Source organism: Platichthys flesus, chromosome 8, assembly GCF_949316205.1.
Source record: "Platichthys flesus chromosome 8, fPlaFle2.1, whole genome shotgun sequence".
Taxonomy (NCBI): domain Eukaryota; kingdom Metazoa; phylum Chordata; class Actinopteri; order Pleuronectiformes; family Pleuronectidae; genus Platichthys; species Platichthys flesus.
The window spans coordinates 6842733-6866362 of NC_084952.1; the positions used below are offsets into that span (position 1 = coordinate 6842733).

General features: G+C 41.4%; 1 protein-coding gene across 1 annotated transcript in view; it reads left to right on the forward strand.

Annotated features, from left to right (window-relative positions):
* The window catches only part of gfra4b (GDNF family receptor alpha 4b), a 37116-nt gene extending 14562 nt beyond the window's left edge, over positions 1-22554 (forward strand). Inside the window, exons 2-8 of the mRNA XM_062393868.1 lie at positions 12275-12550; positions 12807-12887; positions 15149-15494; positions 16213-16322; positions 17468-17602; positions 19469-19635; positions 21013-22554. Of these exons, the coding sequence (XP_062249852.1) occupies positions 12275-12550; positions 12807-12887; positions 15149-15494; positions 16213-16322; positions 17468-17602; positions 19469-19635; positions 21013-21153 (1256 nt within the window). The 3' untranslated portion in view covers positions 21154-22554. The remainder of the gene's footprint in view (positions 1-12274; positions 12551-12806; positions 12888-15148; positions 15495-16212; positions 16323-17467; positions 17603-19468; positions 19636-21012) is intronic.
* The last annotated feature ends 1076 nt before the right edge of the window (positions 22555-23630 follow it).

Sequence of the window (23630 nt, forward strand, 5' to 3'; positions counted from 1 at the left end):
TAAAATACACCTTCAGCTCACCGTGGAAAACAGAAGGGAGCTGGCTTGGTAACTCAGTAGCAAACCTGCCATAGTGCGACATCCTCTGTTCTTAACCCTCCACGAGAGTAAATCTACAAAAAACGTAAACCAAACTGTAGATAGGGAGAGCGAGAGAGAGAGAGAGAGAGAGACACATAGATTCTGCTTGTGGCTGGACACATCAAGAACATAACAGTGTGTACATCACAGTTTTCTTACATAAGTGTTTCCATGTTTAAAGTATTTGTACTTAAGAAAATGTGTGATAGACATGAAGGGGGCAGCAATGACAAATGAAAGGAGTTATTGTAAGTTATGGTACAGTATGTAGGTAGGCGTATTGTATGTCAAGCCTGTTTTAATCATCAGCTGCCAACACAATCAGATTCCACCATGATCCACAATCCATCATCATAATCCACCAACACGCCCACGATCCAAGACCCTCATACCATTAATAGGAAGTGGACAGACTGTCCAAAGACGAGCTCTGGTTTATTGAAGGCACTAAAACCCAAAGGGGGAGGATTTCAATTAAACATGCCCAGTGTCGATTAAGAAAAAAAACAACGTCTACCTGTTTTATGGGCCAGTCACAGAATTAATAAAAAGACAGTTGGGTTTTTCCATGTGGGCTCACCGGTCTGCCAGATGGACATTAAAGCCTTGACTTAAAGCTTCTCTACCAACATGCAAGGCCACATGTCATGTTATGAATCACTCCTGTGATATGCTAATGAGGAGAGGAATATGTTATCCTGTCATCCTGTAAATTCCTGGTATTTTTTTAAATCTTGGCTGTAGATTTCATTTATCAGCAACAGTGATGTAAGCTTGACTGACAGCTCTGAAGATGACAAATAGGTGCCCGGGTGTTAGAGCTCTGACAACCGACTTTCACGTAACCTCAACAATTGTGTTCAGAGGTTGCAAAACTGCCAAACGTGACACACACTGAAGCACTAGATGAGAGATTTGGGAGGAGACCCGGCGTGCGACTCGTTGGGACTTCAGACACATGAGGACTTCTGTTCCCTCTGATCTCCAGACCCGGCCTTTCGGTGTCTCTGATCCGCTTGTGACCTTTCATTTGAGACTTTAAAACAGTGAATCACGAAGGATTCAAAAGAAGTCATGTAACTGAGCTACCGCAGATCACTTGCTGTGTCCCCTGGGTCCCGCATGATTGACAGAGTCCTCTAGTCTGGAGTCTACCTTAATAGGCCAACATCTGGTCATGCTGACCCATATTTCACTTTCTGTCATCTAATGTTGGCTCTAGGTGAATGATAATTTCCGTGCACTGAGATGATTTTAGAAAGAGGCTTTGAAACCTCATGGAGGCAAACGGAGACACATTATCAAACAAAGATCTAAAGCATTGGCTCTTGCAACACGTTTAAATAATGTGCAGCCGAAAGAGACTAGACTATTGTTATATATCACTGGTGTAATGTGAACCTGGACCCATAAAACTGATAAAACAGCAAAAGCCCCCAGATTTATTACCTTAAAACACAACGCACTATGGAAATTGCCATGTTGCAAGTCTTTATCGCAGCAGGGGCAAGTGGAGGCAATCAGCTGAGAAGCCCTATCTGAAGATTCATGTTTAAGCTGCTCTCACTGCGGCTGTTTGTGCTGCTTTGTAAAACAAAAGACGGGTCCGTGGACTGGAGGCGTCTGAACAACACACTGAGGACGCTGCTGTTAAACAACCTCATCAGTAAAAGTGCCCATCAATCACTGTTCTGGAATGTATGGCTCCTCCTCCTGTGGGGACAATTGAGTGACAGCCACAGCTGGCAGGTGTTATGACCTTGCCACAACATCAGACCCAACAGAGGGTTAAACACTTCATCACTTCATTAAGGCAGCGGAGACTGCAACTGCGCTGTAAATGCTTTCCCATGAATTAGAATAGAAGTTGTGGTTAGTGTAACTCACAGCTTCTTAATTAAGGAGCTGATACAAGGCCAAAAGAAGAGTTGTTTTAAAGTATTGGTTTGTCTGTTCCCTAATAGACTGCTGCAGGCAGGATTCCATCGGCTTCTGGTCAACAACACCCGACTCAAGTGTCTTGAGCACTCTGTTCTGTACTTTTTTGGCTTTCATTCGCACATTCTCTCCATTTGACATTACTCTTGTGTGGGTGGTAAAAGGGGTAAGCAATATTTTAGATTGTTGTGGGGACCGGTCTACGGTATAGGCCTAATTTGCATATGGCTTCGCAAAGTATGTCCATGAAACAAAGATGTCTTAAAGATACAAGCTCCTTTTTGTCTGTCCACATTTGTGTTGTCTGGAAGAAAAAAAACGTGTCATCTAATTTTTCTTGACGAGAATATCATCAACAGCAAAATAAATCATAGCACACAATATGAAACAATAGACATTTATCTAGCGTTTCATTACACATCATCATTTGGCACAGCTATAAAGTGAGGTAAAGCTCGCTTAGCTTGCTAACTACAGCTTATTGAACCTGTCAAGAAATGACAAAACTGTGCTAAACCATTTCTGGAGCTGAGGATGAAATCTTCACCCAATTCATGCAGTGACCTGCAGACTGTGTGGGGGAAAGAAGAGAGCCCTGGATTGAACTTCAATTTATAGTTGCATTTTTATTAGTTATAACTATTTGTGGGGCTTGTTGTGTTTCACCATGAACACCATCCAGGAAAGACAATTTGACTATCTGTACAATTAGTTCCCGTATTTAAATGATATGATGCCTCCCTCTTCTTAGCAACAGAGTTTAGTTTAACAACTCAAATCAGGCATAAACACTTTCTGACACAGTTTCACATCATGTCTTATAAGTGAACATGGTTTTTAAATTGCTGTTTAAAATTAAGGAGGTAAGTCTGTCATAGTTACTGTTATAAATTCTATTAGTGCAATGATTGAGTAGAATGATTGACCGAGGGGTACTGTTGCTATCGACAGGCTTTGCCATAGACAACAGGAAGAATCTAGTCGCAATGAGATTGAGATTATTAATAGAAATGTTAACGAGGTCGGTGTCTTGTTTATGAGGCTTTCTGGTCTTTTTATACCACCCAGATAATTGGCAATCATCCTGCGGTGTGACAGACACACTGGAATGACTCAGGATCAGCATTTGCCTGCGTTCCAAACCCAATATTTGAGACGAAGGCCTTTCATTTGTCAACCCTGGTGGCTGACGGGAGTCGTGTTTGGTTCCGCAGACAGCCGGCACTTTCACACTTAGAGATAAACATGATGTGTCACAACTCAGCCTCCTTTCGCAAGATAAGTTAATTGCAGCCATTACACACCAATAGTCAATGCACTCATAATGTCACAATTTCCAAGTGAAGATAAAGCAGTCTGTGTTGTGTGACATTGAGACTGAACTTGACAGGCCGTCACACACACACACACACACACAAAATACTTTTTCCTTCAGTCTTGCACCTGACGCCCTGCAAGGCCTTTATGTTACTCACATCTTAATTAATTAAATCTAACTTTTCAGAGTCAGTGATTGAAACTGTTCTGAATAACAAAGGAAAAACCTTCATCATTTGCTTTCTCATTTACTGAAACAAGTTGCATCTCCTGCTTCAATATAAATGTTCAACACCGCCTGTTGGCTTGTGACAGGAATAAAGCAAATAAGTGAGGTATGAAGAAGTACTTTCACATTCACAGTGAGAATAAATTCGTGGCTAGCTTCAATAATCACATCTTTTAATACACACAAAAAAACAGTTTAGCCATATTTGTATTTGATATTTGCCTGAAGCACTGTTCTGTTTCTCTAATGCAAACGGGATATATTCCAGAGCACGGCCACATTATTCAAGTCACTTAGACATTTTCCATCCCTGAAAAAGTTTTTTTATGAAGAAGTTTGAATCAACTTAAAAACACTGTAAACAAATTTACTGTTGAGACAGTCGACTGGTTTTCCCCAAAAAACCTCTCTTGTAATTTTTTTACTTTCGGTTTGTTTTAAATGTTCACAGAGTACACGTGTTGTCAATAGTGATTTGATAATTTCTGTCCAAATGTAATCATTAAAGATCTTAGGGATTAATACATTTTCAAAGCTATAAAACAACATTGTTCACACTAAAGCTATATTTTGAGAGTTAGCTGCAGGGCTTAGTATAAATGTTCATATGGTCTCAGATCACCCAGAGGGAAAGGCCTGTGTGACGATGCTAATCCACTCACCTAAGCCTCCAGAGATGCTCTTAATTGTTGCGGCTTGTTATCAATGTCAGTTTGGTCCCACTGAGTCTGCACGTCTTGTGATTTCCTGACTGTGTGTGGGGGGAGGACTGTTTTCCATCGAGATCTGATACCCGTTGGCCCCAACAAAACAACCATGCCAGTATCTGATCACGGTTCCAGGTAGCAAATTGTCTGCCATCAATTATGGACTGCCAGCAGAGGCAGCCTACTCCGACAGTCTTTGTCCTTTAGTCTTTTTTTACGGCTCAGTGAGGAACAAAACAGGCTGTAGTTCTGTTCATGTCTGTGTCAGCAGGTGGGTGGTGTTCAGCTGGCTAGAATTCTGGCGCCTGGCCCAGAGCGTTAAGACTACATCAGCCTTCCAGTGATTCGGTGCGAGCCGCAGGTGGTTCAGAAAGCCTGTAGTAACCACCTGAGGTGGAACAGGGAAGGCTTTGGCTGAAAACACACACAACAGTGGAGAATGTCGTTTTGTTTCACTTCAGCAGCAATTATACAGTGAAGGAAAATGTTTTCAGGCAGCATGTTTGCAGGTTATGTTGAAGTTCAGTATTAATACTGATGCAACATCTGTCGGAACTTGATGTTCTTGCCTCTACGCTGTTTTTTTAATCAGAGTTGACCTTCTTACGTCTCTTTGCGTTTTGACAACTAAGTGCAAGACCCATGTCTGTCTGATCCACAAGTTATATTAAACGATGGACAACATGGCAGTTCTCTGTGACTGGAGACAAAGCCTCTCAATCGCCCCCTGGTGGCTGGCTGCTGCAGTATAGGTAATTAATCACACCTCCTCCATATAAACAGATGAGACATGAGCCAAACTAAAATCTCAAACTCGTCAAAGATGCTTTTTTTATATATTAAACCACATTGATTTATGTTCAAGTGTCATGATAGACAGCATAGACTGACTCGTCATGTGTAACGCTGGAACCCCGACATAACGGCTCAATCCCCACATTGCTACTGCTAAGACTCTGGCTCCAAATGGCCACATTGGCATAAGTTGGCAATGATCGTATCCAGGATATTTGTGCTTCATTTCTGGATAGTGGGAGGAAGTGGAGGGTTGTCGTCCATCTTAATGCACAGTATAGTTTATGATCTGCTTGGTCTTTGGGCCGTTCATTGAAAATAATGTCAAAGATGAATTGCAGTTTCACATTTTCCACATTACACCAGAGAAGTCATCGTGAGTAAAATGATTGCTGTGGTTGTTTTATCAATAATTTGCCACATATGCACCTCAGACAATATCAAAGTGAAAAATCTTAATGATTTGATGAAGATTTACATTGAAAATAAGGTTTATAACATATATGCAAATAGGCGGTATGCAAATAAAGGTTCTGTTAAGAGAGATTATCTTCACTTAAAGTCTCTTGCATATTTTTTTCTTCGCCTGTGGCAATGAGAACACTTCATCCTGCCAGTGATATGATCTCATGTGACACCGCCGCCTGAGTCCTGTCAAAGCTGCTGCTGATGGAAGCTGATTAATGTCACATCTTAATTCATGCTCCTTTAAATCCCAAACTCCTTAACCTCCCCGCTCACAGTGCACACATGTTCTCATTCAAGGACCACAAATACCAACTGGCTCTCCGAGGGATAGCACAACAAACACACACAGACACACACACACTCTCGCTGATGTCAGTCAGAGCTTCCTCCAAAGCGAAACCTTAAACGCTACGAGACCAGTCAGTCTTACAGTGCACAGCCCTCGGATTTAGATGACATGGGTGTTCGCCCGAAACAGAGACACGAATAATAACCTTCCTCCACCGCGTGTGCAGATATCATCTTTTGTTTACAACTAGCTGCCTCCACAAGGCAGCCCTTGCATTATGGGATCTAGTTGTGTGTTTGTTTTGATGTTTGTTTGTCTTTTCAAGCTGCACAGTGGGGGTTTGCAAAATTCAAAAGTATGGGTGGCATGTCATGGGAACAATGACATGTTTGAAAAGATCCTGCTCCTGCCTCCAGTAACGGATGGCGATTAATAATTAAAAAAGTTGTTAATGGAAGTTCCTCTGGGGTGTGACGTAAGCAGAATAATTAGGAAGAGGCGGCTGAGGGAGTGAGGCCGGTGACATTGGGTTTATTACCTATTCATTACAGAGCATTTAAAGTAGCACATAAACCAATGTTTGTTTTGAGGAGCTGAGTGATGCTTGGCAGTGATTGGGATTATGCACTGTATCATTTGGTTTTACGAGAGGTACAAGCAGTGGAAGATTGGCTCGGCTTAGCACAGCCAGAACAGGACCATTTGCTTTCCAGCCTGAGCTCCCCAGGAGGAAAGCATCGATAAAGGCAGTGGTGGTCGTAATGGTCGGTGATGCTAATCAAGGAATTAAATGGTTTCTATGCAGCGGCAGATCCTATCTTGAAGATGTGAGACTTCCCTGAGGGGAATACAGTTTCTCCAAGCTTCTCTTCATCTGAGTCACCGTCAAATGAGATGTTTACGTGCTTATGGCTGCTTTTGTTTGAATTATCTTGAGTGTACATGTGATTTTAGACAGATGTTGGTCAAGTTTAGGAGTTTTGTATGAGGATGTTTTTATGGACGATGTTTTGCCTGTGAAACAAATAAACGTATGAAGTCTATGGGGTAGTTTGTTATGTATAGTCCTAAATATTTACTTTCATAATGTGAATTTGTGCTTTAGTTGTTTTGAGTGTATGTCACTTCTTGACAGCTCGGAAGTTTTAGATAATTGCAACAACAGTTTTTGATTTGAATGTTTTGTCAATGCTAAAATCTAATTTGAAACGAATTAGATTTAGGTTTATTGAAATGAAATACACAGTGCTCGGCCTTTTGAAGCTGATATAAGAATGTAACGTAGGAAACAGTCAGTTTACTTAAAGCTCCGTTCAGGACCGTGTGAAAACATCAAACCCCCTCATTCATTTTGATGATGGGCTGCTGAACCAGAATGAATAAAATTAATAAAAAAGCAGAACAGCACTCAGTCGAGAACTTATTGCCCAACCGTCCCCTTAAATTCAATCAAGTCGCACCAAGTTGAACACACTAATAAATATCAGTTTCCTTAAATATGCCAGATTTTTTTATTAAGATCCATAAAGTATCGCCTTGGGAATTGGTGCAAATGTTAAAAAAAACACCCTTTCTCACAATGTTAAGAAAGTGATTCCTGGATCCGCCAATGTCCAAATGTGCATTCAAAAGTAATGGGTTCCCTCTTGGCCCTTGTCCCATCCTTCCACCAAGTTTCTTGGTGAAATGGCAAACCAAATAAACAATAATGCTTTAATGTACCAGCTCGCTCTTTTAGATCGTGCTTAATGTATCAACTCCTGCTGTCTGGATTTCTGGGTAAATATGTGAGAATCGTACAGGCAACATTTATCTCTGTGAAAAAGGAAAAGCCTGCTGTTGAAAAGGGATCAACTAAATGACTTTCTAAGAAGATTAGAAAAATTAAGTGGAGCCCAAATTTAGGTTATTTATTATGATCTGCTTGGAAGTCTCCTCTGTAAACTTTGAAGCTAAATTGCTGCACTTACCCAGGTCTCCATTCGCTCTTTGTTTGAAGTACAGGTACGAGTGAAGCTGACTCTGCTTTATTGTGAATGCAGATGGATAATTTGCTTGGGCATTTCACCAAATGCACTCTATTCAGCTTTGATGTCTAAAATTGTTAATTTTATGCCATGGAATCAAATAATGTCTCATGCATCTGACAGCAACAAAAAACAATACAGGCTACATCTCTGCAAATATGATTCATGCCCTGAACAATTGGCATTCACTTTTTTCAGCTACTAATAAAACAAACTATATAGGACACATTGGAATATACAAAGGAACACAAAGAGTGTTTTTTTTACAACTCGATACAATATTTCCTTTTCTCTCAAAAGCAAATTGTGAAACTTTGAGAACAATAATGTGACCGGAAGAGATCAATAAAGAATAAAGATCCACATTTAATATTTATAAAGTGTCTCTTTTCATTTTAATGATGACGTTTGATGAATGTATTAAAAAGTAGATATACCAGTCTGAACCAGTACCAGTCTTAATCATATATAGATATTATCTTAAATCATTTATTTTATTTCCTAAAAATAAACAATTGATCAGATAGAGATAATTTTGTCAGCTTCCAAGCATGTGGTAAAAAAACGAGGAACTGTAAGAAAGGTTTGTAGAATAACAAGTGGGCTGAGAGAAGGAATATATTCAACATGTGCCAACTTTACTTGTTGACTTTCTAAGACCTTGAACCAAAAAAAACAGTCACAGCTGAACTGTTTATTTCTTTTTTTCATTCTGCATTAAACCAAACACAGCTGGATAAACTTCTGATGAAGGAGCAGCTGCTGGAGCATATACTGTCTCACGAATACTGATATTAGAAGTTCTTGTGGAAAAACACAATGGCCTGAGAAACTAAGGGGAGATGCGTTACAGGCAAATTATGAAATATGGTTGAAATAATGCAGTAAAATATAGTAAGTAGACCTTGAGGAAAGATTTCGATCAGCTACCGAGCTGCTGTTGATCCCGTTCTTTTCTCAGAGCAGGGATCCTGGAGACACTGCTCAAAACAAAAGCACATATTTAACACATAGGACTTGAATTATTTAGGTTGTTTAAATATTTACAAATAACAGTATGCTGAACACATGGATATTTCATATGCCTGTAAATTAATAAAATAATATTAAAGACTTAAGAGCATGTAAAACAATGTGTATGTATTCAATTGAGTTAAAAAAACAAACATCTGATGTACAACCAGAAGAAGAAAAATTGTATTTGTTGTTTGCTTTGTAATCCAACCATCCAAGATACATTTCTAAACTTAAGTGCATTGTAACAAAGGTGATACCCATTAAGTGCATCAATACTTAACAATACCCCTTCCTTCCACTGCCTCACTGCTTTGTAGGTATAAGGGAGTGAGGCAGACAATCTAGCTGACTTCATTAAGTTTCATTTTCCATTTTATCTCTCCTGAAGTGGACCATTAAGCCGCCGCGCGAGGGTAACTGATCAGCTAATCTGCCGGTGATTTATGTGACAGGGAAACAGAGAACTTAACCGAGCCTCCGAACACATTGATTACTGACATGGTTAATTGGCTAAACCCACTGGTACATTGAGACGGGCTTATTGGAAATGTCAAATCAAGCGGCTCATTTGCATTCATGATGTATGGTGTCTATTCCAGCTTCTGCCCCGACAGCACAAACTGACACACATAGCCATAGAGTAAAGGATCTCAGGCTTGAATATGCATCGGACCATCTGGCTTTCCAGAACATTGGCGTTGGTTGGCATTCACGCGTCTGTCCAGTGCGCTGAGTGGAGGATGAGGGCTGGGACGAATCCTGATGGGACACAGACTCGGTGCACCTATGAGGGTTTCAGCCAATGAGATAGATTGAACAGTCTCAACAGAATTGAGAAGATGTTGTGTTGTGTCTTTCATTCTTTCTTCCCGAGTGTTTGTTTTCTGAGATCAAAACAATGGCTGGTTGTTTTTGTTTCTTTTTGTTGCAGAATTACCACTGTAAAAGGATGAAAGCTGCATGAAATTGAAATGGTTTGATCCAAGTGGATGGGGCATTAGAAAAAACAAGAGGTGGTGTGAATTTGAATTGTTTGAATCAAAGGATCCACTTGCCTTATTCTAGCACATGCCTTGGAATATGTTCTGGAATATAATCAAAGTCCTCTGTGTGAAGCACAAGTTGTTGTCAGACTAGAGTTGAACACTGACAGTAATGAAAGGAGTGGGTAGAGAGAGAGAAAACATTTCCTTAATAAAAGTCATTGTACAGAGTTCAAAACTGGAAACGTTCAAAAGAAGAAGAGTGGCAGCACTATTTAAATATTCACCACCTCCACTGTAATTAACTCCAGCAAAGTTCTGCATTTAACTTTGAGCACTTGGACTTTTTTGTCAACTTTTATTCCTGCATTTCTCCAGCTGCTTTATGCTATATATACTGTATATGAAGATGAAGATGGCAGAAAGTGAAGAGCATCTTGATTGCCACCTAATGGCAAGCTGCAGTATAAGTCATAATCCCTGCCTCCTCTGTGTTAACCCCGAAAAGACAAAGTACACGACAAATAAAGATAGTTTCTATTGGTAGTTTTAGGTGTTTTTTATTAAACTGATGTTTAATAAATCAAGAAATTGTTTTCAGTTTTCAATCAGTGATTTGATGCTATAAAAAAGGGTGGAATACCATGATTGACAGCTGAGACTTACTCATGATTGCTCGAGTGAGCGTATCTGTGCCCCGCCACCGCTACTGCGCAGACTCTGGCTCCAGATGATGGCAGCGTTGGGTATTTTGGCATCATTTCGTAGAGGAAAATTAGATGCTTGGCTGATCTTTACATTCAGTATATGAAACAGTACAGATCTGTTTCCTCACAATAGTTAATTTTGTATTATCTGATGATTATTAAGCCCCAGAAACATCCCTGTACAATGAGTGACTCTGACTGTGTGAGAGCAGCAGAACAATATGTTAAAGAACATTTGATTTAAACTCAAGGCATGTAGCTAGATGTAAAGGGCACAGCAGTAAATTACATTTCAATTACATATTAACAAGCCTCCCAGGTATAGCCCATGATATAATTAACAACTATGTTACAGCTATGCACTTGATATAAATCTCACTTTTTCTTTTCATCCCCCACTTTTACCAAATAAAAAGTTCTCCGTCCGCCGACCCTGCAAAGCGAAAAGAAACCATCACCCACCCTATAACCAACTGTTAGACATAAAGCTCCAGTAAATTGACAGAGCGCTGCATAGATGTTTCACCACTGATGAATATCTAAGGTTTTTTCACTTGTGAGGCTTCTGGTTATATTCAATACATGTCACAAACATATTATTCAAGTCCCCTGGCTCGTTGAATAGGCCTGAGTCATGAGGTAGAAGTGAAAGTGTCAAACCAACCGAGGACAAGGTTTGCAGGGAATCGACGAGGGCACAGATTAGCATCTGTATAACTCTGCCACTCAAGAAAATATGATATTACATAACTTATACACCGAGTGATTAAGCCTGGAGGCTGGTGCCTTCTCAACAAAGCTGTGAATGCTGTGGCCTGCAGGTCCAGTTATAAGATACTTGACAGTCACAAAGCAAAGGACCTGGTTTAACTAAAACCAGGGAAGTTAGTTATATTATTAGTTATATTCTAAAAACAGCTCATACAAAAACTTAAGTGGGTCTGAAGGAACTTTCTCTATTTTACTTTAGCTTGACTTTGCCATTGTATTGTGTCATTTCAAAGTAAAACAGAAGCTTTGTTCAATCCCAACATGTGATGATGATAATGCTGACATGCTGATGTGTAGCAGGCGTGTGTTTGCCATGATTACTTGTTTGGACTATTAGCACAGACCATTCGATAACTGACTCTATACACAAAATACACCTGAACCTGAAGGGGCTTTTGTTAGTGCAGCAGGTAGTAATGGATTCACCAAAGTCAGTGGGGTTCATCCTCAGGGGACAATGAATGTCTGTACAAAATCTCACATGAGCCTGACATTTCTCCACAGAAAACCGAGCACCACCACAGTGTCCTCTTCAGACTTTCACCAAACTCACAATGCTTGATGCATCTTCAACTTTTGAAGCAACAGAGCAAAGACAAGCACAAACTAAATCATTAAAAATTCCACCGGCTGCTATTGTGCTGTATTGATATCGACCTCTGCCTTCTCATGTTTGCAGAATTACACAATTAGCCCACCCCCACACCCCACCCCCATCTGCTGTAATGTTTAATATTCTCTTATAACTGTTTATATCTCCCCTGCATAATATTCTTTACTTTCTCCTCCTACCTTATCTGTGACATTTGGGTTTTATATTTCACCATTTCAGTTTTTCTTTATTCTTAACTCCCCATCTCGTTTAATAACCTTATACCTCGACTACGATCTCCAATCCGCTTATCGCTCACGCTCCCTGTTGTGCTCTGATGTCTTCCCACACAGCCCTGTTGGAGGTTATACTGGCCGGCAGAGACTGCTTGGTGGCCGGGGACTCGTGCTCGAGCGACGAGATGTGCAGTCCACGTCTGCGGACCTTGCGTCAGTGCGTGGCGGGCAACGGCAATATGAAGCTGGGCCCTGGTGCCAAGAGCCAGTGTACCAACGCTGTGTCCGCCCTGATGTCCAGCCCCTTACACGGCTGCCAGTGTAAGCGAGGCATGAAGAAAGAAAAGAACTGCCTGAGCATCTACTGGAGCCTTCACCAGGCAATCATACACGGTCAGTGGGCACTGGAGAGCAGCTTACTGAACTGCTTAAATACACACTTTTTATCTATAGGCTGCAAGTCTAAAATCAAGTTTATATAGAAGCATAACATATAATGAATAACGTGCAGAGTCTATATGATCAATGATATAGTCGATGGGAGCTTCGGTGGCTAAATGAAAACGACAACATGGGAGCAATATTTGTGTTAAGATGAATTAAGGTGTCACAACATCCAAGCCAATGTTTCTATCTGTAATTATCTCAGGACTCAACCTGGTGGAGCGTTATCCCTACGAGACGGTGCAGAGGGATTACGACTACGTCCGCTTGGCCTCTATTTCAGCTGGTAAGTTCAATTTCATTTATTCACATTTCATTTCATTTTATACCGCTGTAAACTTTCAAGATGTTTTGTTCTAGCTGCAATAGATGGGTCCAGTTAAGTTTTCCTGGAAGCACGCCCACGGCAAATCGAGCTCCCTTATGTTCCTGAGACACACTTACACAAATATTACCATTCATCTGAACACAGTCCGCACTGCCAGTATCCAAAATTATATATTTGTGTTCAAGTTGCTGGACGGCAAACTCATTTATATCCCAGAGTCAGCTGAAAATACATAATCCGCAGATGTCAATGAATACTAATGTTGTTATTTTTTGTACCGCTGCCTTGAAATGATGGAATATCCCATATCCTGCATTGTTTCTATGTATTACAGCCACAGGCTCAGGAAAGTATGCAATCTGATTAAATACACGTACATTAAACCAAATATACCTATATATATATATATATATATACTTTCACAATGTGAAACATTTGTTGAAGAGCCTACATGTAAAAAAGAATAAGATCAAAGTTAGGCTAATCAGATGTTGTCAGTCTGTGGTCCATTGATTTCATTTAATCTTATAATGAAAGTCCAGAAAACAGCTCACAGGTGCTAATCTGAAATCTGGAATTTACATATAAATTAATAATAAACTGATTAGTTGCTTATACATTTTCTTTTGATTGACTAATCAAGTTATTCTTGCAGTTTCAAAACTTGGCCTGGGCTTTTTAGGAAAACCTACTTTATTTCAAGAAATAAACCAGTCAACCAAAGATGTATTTGCATGATTGCATCTGAAGCTGCTGGAGTCTGAGCCACATGTACAGTTTATATGAATCGAACCCAACTAGAACCTCTTGGCAGAATCACTACAAACACACTGCAGGAGACCGATGACTCATCCCTGAGACAAAGAGCTCAAACAGTCCAGCGACCTGCTCATTTTTCAGGCAACGTATCAACAAAGAGTTCATTCAGAAGACGCCACACAAAGTGCCAAGGCTTCACTCACACACCAAACAAGACCACTCATAAATTAAAAACAGCTCCATTCACTGGCGCACCAAACAGAAGGCGTCTTGATGTTTTGTGGTGCAGTTTGTGTTTTCCTGGCTGCAGACGACGTCACTGACACGCGATCTCGTAGTTACACCCGTCTTCCGATCTGTGATCTTCAGATAATTGGTTATTAAATATTTAATGCATTTCCTGAATCTTATTTAAATCAACGTCTGCTTTGCTTCCTCTCTTTCTGGATCACTGGCTACATTGATCCGTGACGTGGGGACAGTTCCACTCTCAGTTACTCCCTTAATAACACAGCCGTCAGTGAGCCGTTCTATAACCGGCACAACAATGACTCATCCGTCATTTCACGTGCAAATGGTCAAAATAATCAATGGGAGGTAATAAAGAGAAGAGAAACACACATTGAAGCCTGATTGTTGGCATTAATAGGCTTTTAGACAGTCTCATTGAAAACCTTTAGAATTATGATCTTATTTTTAAAAAAGAAAATTGATTGTCGCGTGTGATTGGCTGTTTAAGGCTGTAACCTTGAAATAACAAACAAAGGGAATAGCCACAGTAACTTAAGCAGGTTTAACAGACGCAGGAGAGCGGTGAGGGCAGTGTACAGACGTCCCTCGACTGAATACCAACATGTGGCCTGTGTTGCTGTAACGTGACACCCAGCAGGTTGTGTGGTTAGAGCAATATGTCAGCAAACCCTGAACGTTTTAATTGGTCGCATAGAGAGACGTGGAGCCTGGACCTGGTTCTCGTGCTAACGTGGGAAAGAAGGGGAAAGGAAATGAGAGGCAATTTTCTGACAGTTTTAAATTCACTTTTTTCTCAGAAAATTCCCTCCTCCCAATCCACTTGAATCAAGTTTTGAAAATATACAGATTTAGCACCAAGATGAATTCTGGGTTAATTTATGTCCTTATTCCCATTTTATGAAATTGTCATTTTCATAACGTTTTAACAGACACGGGGACGCTCTCTGTTTTTCTGCACGTCAGTTAATGAGCCTGTTTGTTGTTGACGCACAGACACTTCCACCTTCAAGCTGAACTTTAATTCCAAACTACTAACTTTTCCAACTTTTGACAAGATGAGATTGTATTGGAGCGTGTGGAATAACAAAACGAGTGCATTCCACAGTCACAGACGCTCCTGTTCACTCCAACACACAGTCTCTTTGTTCGACTGCTATTATTCCTCCGCTCGTATCTAAACCCGTCTTTGACCTTACTTCTATCCACAGACTCGGATGTTGGCATGGGAACTGTGAATCGCTGCCTCGATGCAGCCAAGGCGTGCAACGTGGACGACTTGTGCCAGAAGCTCCGCACCGAGTACGTCTCGGCTTGCATCAAACCCACGGCCAAGTCGGGCCTGTGCAACCGGCCCAAGTGCAACAAGGCTCTGCGGAGGTTCTTTGACCGCGTCCCCGCCGATTACACGCACGAGCTGCTCTTCTGCCCGTGCACGGACACGGCCTGCGCAGAGCGGCGGAGGCAGACCATCGTGCCCAGCTGCTCGTTCGAAAGCCCGGAGAAACCCAACTGCCTCACGCAGATGAGGATCTGCAAAGCTGACTACGTCTGCAGGTTAGAGAAGATATACGCTTTCGATTTGGTTTCCATTCATTTCTACGTCAGCATTTCTTTCATTTCCAACAACTGCACCCGTAGTCTCGTAAGGATGTAATAACACATCGCAATAATACAATTGTAATCCCCAAGTTTGTTGTGTTTAATGATGCAGCTTTTTACTCGCGGCTTCTCAAATCAGCAAAGAAGATTTTTGATTATACCCACTTTAGTTCAAGTATTCCTTGGATATAGATTCTACATAGACCATACATATTTGGGCCGGTGTTGCTCTGTGTTTTGGCTCTTTGAGACCAAATAAACAGCCATTCAATCAACAAAATGGCCTGCTGTGTTACCCTAAAGCTTTCTACCCCCATTGGTTAGAACACCCCAGAGAGCCCGTTGGAATAACACATTAAATATTTAGCACAGATAAAGAGCCAGATGGATCAGAGTTATCGCTCATTGCTATCTCTGGTCATGGCCATTATTTTTCACAGCCCCATTACACTCAGAGGGCTTTGCTAATGATCCCAGGTCTGGAGGATGAAATATATTACTCTTTCTATCACTTTCACATTACAGTCCAATGCTTTCAGTCTTCACCACAGCCGACAATATTTCTTCATGTCAGACGGGCAAACTCTTAATTAAATGGCCGAGTTATACTGCGAGAAATGCATTAGAAAAATATTTTTTCTTGAAACAACACTGGTCTACCATGTTCTTGCAGGTCTCGTCTGGCACAGTTTCTGTACGACTGCGAATCTTCCGAAACGTCCGCCAGCGGCTGCAAACAGGGAACCTACGGGGCATGTCTCCTCGCCTACACAGGGCTCATAGGTAAGTGCTCACCTAAACAGTGCCACACAGACAGGAAACATACAGGATATAGGGGAGGGGAAAATAATATGTAATGAACAGGTGGAGAAGGAAAGATGAGAAAGCAGATATGCGCCATATGCTTGAGAAAGAACTGAAGGTTGAGGGAATGAAGATCAGGTTATAGGAGTGAGAGAACGAAATATAGGTTTATTGTAAACAAAGAGGTTTATTTACAGAAAGGCCTGAAAATCTAATTTCATTCAAATTTTATTTGTTAGCACCAAATCACGACAAACATTATCTCATAGTATTTGACAGTGATCGGCAATAGTTTTAGAGAAACCTGACAATTGGTGATTGTGGAGTGAATTTTTTTTCCCTTTATTAGGTAGGAGTGAGAGGTGAGTGGAGAAAATGGGGGGGGGGGGGGGGGGGAAGTGGGTGAGGAGAGGTATGCAGAAAAGAGAGAGAGGGGGAGACCAGGAACAGACATTCATTTTCAACCGGTGTCAGACTGGTTTTTATAATCAAGATAATAATAATGATACTAATAGATAATAAGGTTATGAATGATAACAGTGAAAGTCAAAAATAAGAATAATAGTTGAGTTATGTCAGATCTGGATCCTGCAGCTCTGCAGAATGTACAAATGTCTCATAACAGAAAAACAAAGGCTCTTAATAGAATGCAAGGTGTCTAATTTATGTTTATAACAGACTATTTGAATAAAAGAACGGCCACTTGTGATCCCACACACTGCAGAGAGGTGCTAATGTAATGCACTTCAAGAACCTCAAATGTTGCCCCTCAGCACAAACAGGCATTTGGCATTTTCATCCCCATCTCGTGTTTATCAAACCACTTGAACTGCCACCTCCACTATGTTGAAAAAAAGGAGCCACGAATCATTGCAAGGCCAGATACCAATGTGACATAGCATAGAAAATATTTTAGTATTTCTCACAATGTCTCTATTACACCATACGGGTCCGTGGGCAGTCTAATCAGCCACACTAGCTTCTCATCCTCCCTTTGCATCAGGTCAGGAAATGCAGTGTCCATTAATGTTTCAGATAATAATGCACCATGAACACAGTGTAACAGCTCAAAGAGGAATAAATATTTCATACTGATTGAGGCCTGGTGCGGTGTCTCCCTGCAGGAAGCACGATAACTCCCAACTATGTTGACAACTCCACGTCCAGCGTGGCTCCGTGGTGCTCCTGCTCAGCCAGCGGGAGCCAGAGGGACGAGTGCGATGGTTTCCTGCGATCCTTCACCGACAACATCTGTCTCCGTGAGTCTCCCTTTGTCCTCAGTGTACTGGAATGTTGTGACTCGGGATTTTGGGGTAAGAGGTTGAGTTTACTTTGAGGTATTTGCTTTCATAGTACAGGAAGATGAAACCTCTGGCTGCTGTTTTAGTGTCTTGTTTATCATGCATTTCAACGGAAGGAACAGTTTTTTTTAACTCGCTGTCTCCCTAGACAACCTGAAGTTAGAGATTTTTCCAAAGCCACCACCATGTGTGTTTCCAGTCTTGACAGCTGAGACGCACTGAGTCTTTTTCCAGGAAAACTAGGCCAGCAAGACTGTAACAATCCCAAGTTGCACGTCGCACATTTTAAATCATCTTTCATGCTGCCTTTATGTATAAAAACAAACATTTCAAATTATGTAATCTTCCCTGAACGTAAACTTCCATGCATCTTTTACATTGGTTTTTACGCAATAGATCCAATAGAGGGCACCGGAGAGTCGAGAGTTACTGACAACAACAAACATGGCGACTGGAAGAGTTTGTGACAACTCATGGAAACCTTCCTCTAAAAACTGGTTATTTAAAGCTATTAAACACCTGAGAAATATCTAGATTATCTTGATTAGCCAGCGAGCCCAGTTCTAGCACGAGCACACAGCAGGCTCTCATGTACACCCTGTAGGACTGGTATGTATAGTGGGCTCCAAAGAACAGAACTATCTTCAGTGAGCCCTAACTTGGCATAGATTAAACTATCGACCAACCATATCATAAGTATGAGACATATCATAGTGTTGAACAATCCCTGGAAATCCAAGTTTCTAGCATGAATAGCGTAAAAGTAATGACAACATTTTATAAGTTTTATAAGGGCTCTGACCCCCCTTTCCCCCCCACATAAAGTCTCTATACAGCCCCCCCTCCAACACCAGGTGCCGGAGGAAAAGTCAGGGGATCACACATGTTAGTCAGGGTTGCCATCTGGGACCCATGAACGACAGTATAAAAGTTAATGGTAAGCCATGGACATGACACACTCAGGAGCTCAGGGCGTACTTGAATATAATAACTGTAATTAACCTGTGGTTATATCAGGGTTCTGCAAATGCAAATCAGGAAAGGAAATATCAGTAGCCTACACAAAATATAACACTGCATAAATAAATAAAACATAACATGGATTACAGGTGAGCACATGAGATCATCTTATATAAGGACGTTACATCAGACTCTATCCAGATGTCCCACATGTGTGTTTTATAATTTATTGTGTCTTCTGTTCTTCTGCCGAGTTTCCATATGCTAATTCTCAACCTCACAACTTTTCTCTTATTGCATCTGCTTTGTGTGAATGAGTAAGTTTCTTATTAATGCCCTTAGCGAGAATGGCATATATGCTGTATGTGAGAAGATTAAGGTTATCATTGTAGCCTGTGACAGACAGTTTCCTGATGATTAAGTATGAACATCTATTACAAATATATATATATGTACAAATATACACATGTATGTAAATCAGACTGAACCTGTACACACTATGAGTATCTTAGCCGGGTGAATCTTTGGCCAGTCCTTCCTCGGGCCCCCAGCCTAGAGGAGATACAGAGAGGTCTCAGAGTTGTTTGGCCAGAGCAAATGGTCCAAGAGTTAATGAGGTCGATGTGGAGAGGCAGGTGCAGTTTGGTTACTTGAAGAGAATACTGATTATTTTCTACTTCTTCTCTCTGTGGCTGCTGAGTAAACCCAATCTCACTCTGGCCTCGCAAAGGCTCTCATGCAAAATGCAGAATTCGGAACCAAAGGCCATGATTGAATAAGACATGAGTGGACCTGGAAAAACATATCAAGACAATGCTGCAGAGGTCTATAACATTCTTTCACCGGTTTTGTCTCGTGTTTCAGGGAACGCTCTCGTGACGTTTGGAAGCGAGTCAGAGCCGCAGCCGACTCTCAGCCAGCCCAGTGCCCCCGGCCCCGGCCTCAGCAGCACAGAGAACAGGCGCACCACTTCTCCGCCACAGACCGTGGAGACCGTGAGGAACCTTCTGGACACATTCATCCCCACACAGGTGGGCAGTTTTACGTCATGGTCGGCGGTCGCCTCAGTGGCTTCACACAGTCACACATCCAGCAGGGAAACCTTTTTCTGATACCAGGAGAAACCACTGTTCAGAAGTGCAGAGATGATAGACCACCACTTTAAAATATTAAAGCCACCATGTGTGGACTCTTGAGCACAGGGATAAAGATGTGCAATGTGAGTAATGATCGCAGCTGGATGAATCAGCAGGAAGAGGAGAACTGCCTTCTATGATTCAACACATAGTGGTTTTATATTGCTTTTTATTTACTTTGTCACTGCAATAGTGCAAACATGTCGACTACGTTGTTTTAGTGAGCAAAGTATTAGCACTTGGATGGTGGGAGCACTACAATGCTGAGATTAGCACTTCACAACACCAGAAAGATAACAGACATAGAGGGGTGAGGACAATGAGCGGCAGTGACATCCTAATGAAAAACTTAAAAGGGATAGTTCACCTAAAAATTTTAATTCCCTCATTATCTTCTCACAACTATGAAGATGGAGGGGTATTTGAGGTGTTTGAGTCCACAAAACACATTTTGAGATTTTGGGTAAACAGTTTTGCAGCCAAATCCAATACAAGTTTAAAACGCTTAAAAACATGAAGGTAAGTCACTGACATTCAAATTCCTCTCAAAACGGCATCATTTATACTGAACTAGCCCTTTAATGTCCAAATTTAATCCTCGGTTTGACTGATCTGCTGAGATTTTCCATTACGTCCATCTTGGAACACAATGCACATGGAGAATCGCACGTGGAGTAAAGAATCAAACATAATTACACGTGTAAATATTTGTTGGAACGTGAAGCTGGTCTTTGGCATTTAACTGATCATCTGTGTAAATCTCGGAGGCTGTGAAAGACAGAGAGCAATGATTGTTTAAAAGATCAATGTGCCTTTAGTGACGCCATAGAAGGAATTTATGACTTGCCTGAAGTGACACAGTGACCATTTCATTAGGTAACTACAAGTGTGCTCAGATGCTACATTCCTCCAGCATGGCCATCACCATATCTCCCCATGTTGAAAGGGTTATGAGATCTTCCTCGGCTCATGCCTCACCCAGTCACAAAATTTCATAAGGATCGGGTCAGTAGTTTTTGCGTCATTGTGCTGACAGACAGAACAAATACATGTCCCGGGGGTCTTCTGACTGATTTAACTACAGCACTAACCTTCACAGCAGCCGAGCCACGGTCCTTGCTTTACCTTAACCGCAGTATTAATCCTGACCTCCAGTTTGAAGATTAACCCTAAAAGACAATGTTTGTAGCCTGCTTTGGCAAGATAAGGCCTGCACTGGGCTTTTCAAGAAAGACTGGTCATAAACTGATCTCGCTCTCTCTCTCCTTCCAGGCACTGGGAAACGAGCTGCTGGTGGGCCAGGCTACCCTTTCACCCAACAGCCTCCCAAACTCTGCTTCACCTCCCCGCCTAATGCTCCAAGCTGCCTTCATCCTTCTGTTGCTCCTCCATCTGCTGAACAATGGACTCTAAAGACTACGTTGGGGGGGGGGGGGGAGAGCGGTCAGAGGACCCTGCTAACACCAAGGAGATGGGAGGACCAGTGCAGTTTAGAGGAAAACGGACCATGTGCTGTTCCTCCTGCCTAAATATGTACAGCAGTTCTTGTTTTCTCTCATTTTGTGTCTCAGTGGTCCAGGTCCACCCGCTCGGGCTCTCACTCCAGAGAGCGTGAGATCAAAGCCGGTCTGTACATTTGTACATTGTCATTGCGATCAAGTCGAGCCAGAACGAAGCCACGAATACCGCTTTAGTGGCCTAACCCAGCTCACAGCTATACCACAACTGTATCCATTTTCCAGAGTTATATATGAAAAAACATAAAGCAGAAATGTGTGATACACAGACATGGAGTAGGCCAGTAACTGTGTAGATTTGTATGGGGTTTACCAGTGGATTCTGTGTGTGAGCTCGACCCCGACGCACGCTGATTAGAGAGCTGCTGGTGTATTCAGGGGCTTTAACTCCACTCTCCTCAAGCTACTAAGAGAGGACCATTATTTCTGATCAATACTGGAATAGTGGAGTGAAGGAGAGACAATGGAGAGTCATTTTGCCCAGACATCCCAGACAAAGCCCTGATTCTAAAATGTCCAGCAGCGCCTACTAGAACAGATGCGGCAAACCGGAGTGTGTAAGATCCACCCTGACAAAAAAATCGTCCTCTCCGTCAAACTGTTCTGCCCTTTGTAAAACTCTCTCCTGTCACCTTGTTTGTTATTGCTATGGCTGCAGGAGCTACTCAGAAAAAACCCAAGTCCTTGGTCTTCATCGGAAAAGTGGTTGAACCTGAAAGGAAATAATTAGAAAAGCAGCAACTCTTTACCTGCAGCTGCTTTACTATGTGTTTGTGAACGTAACACGCTTTTATTTCTCACTGTGTATATGAACATTGTTAAATGAGGCTCTGAGTACTGGTCCCAGAGAGGAGAGTGAATGGTCTGATGCCACCACCAGTCCAGAGCCTGTGCGAGATCAAACCATTGTGGACTATTCAGAAACGTCTGTTCTGGGAATATCCCAGTGAATTCTGAACAGGACCAGAGGTGCTGCAAATAAATGTTCTCGGATCATTATGTTTACTCATTTGCATCATTGTTATTTCTTTTTTTTAAATGACAAATGCTTTTGTTGGTTGTGTTGAAGCGAAAACTAAGTTTGTACTTATAAGGAAATCGAAGCGACATAAACCTAAACTCACACGAGTTTAGGTTTGTCCTCTCGAGTGTATTACTTTAAATGAGAATATAGCGGGATTTACAGCATAACAAATTGTGACCTCAAGCCAGCTTCTTCACTCCAGTGTTGTACTTATACTGTATATATCTTGTATTTTTCTTGAATTTAAGCTCCAAATTTCCACCATAAAGACATTACGACATGCTACCATACAAGTACTGTATTTGTTGTTTTTAATGTGTCCGTTACCTGATCATTACTTCCACCGTTTAATCTTTAATCACCGTAATGAGTTGGTTGATAATGTTCAGCATCGACCAAAGTCAGCAGGTCTCCAAGATGCAGGCGAAGCAAGTCACTATAATCGTGATACAACTTTTTCACCTTGTTTCATCTGACATTTGTAACACTGCAACATCTCAAACATGATGATAAGGTCTGTGTTTTATATATGGTACAGTATAGTTTATTGCCATTCACACACACATATTCATACAGTGGATCTATGGGCTGCACTTTTCTTCTATGAGGGGCAGTATCTTGCCCAAGGACACTTCCGCACGCAGATGGGGAAGACTGGTACCGCTGATCTTCTGGCTAGAGGACGACCGCTCTGCCCCCTCGGCCACATGACAAGTTGCTGTGTTTGTTCATAATTCAATATTATTTCCTAAAAAGATCAAGACCATGAAAATAGCTTGAATTATTCTCTGAGGGAACAGGGGTGACTCTGAGTGATGTCTGCTGACAAGAACCCAGAACTTTCCACTGTGTCACTGTTGACATTTTGCCTTTAGTTTGGAAAATTACACCAGTAATCAAGTAGCAACAGCCCACATGATTAACACCTGACCGTGACACAGGGTGATGTTATTATCTTGTGAGTCAAATGTGAGGTAGAGATAATCAGTGCCATCAGGGATCATGTATGTGTGTGGCAAGAGGAAAAAACATACTGCCAGAAAAAAACTAGGAAAAAGCTGCAGCTATTTCCTATGTAAAATTAACATTAGTTTTACAGTTCATCCTGAAGGTAACATGAATTCTGTTCCTAATTTAATGTCAATCCATGCAGTCTGTGGGAAAGGAGAGTCTGGACCAAAATGAGCGACCAACCGATCATCAGGCCAACACTGAAATCCTCCTTCATCACATTAACACCATAACATTTGTGGCTTAATGCAACTTTAATAAAATGTCCGATGGTTATATTCAGTTAACGACCTAAGTTCCTGTTTGGTGATGTACATCAGGTTGTATGTGGGTTGTTT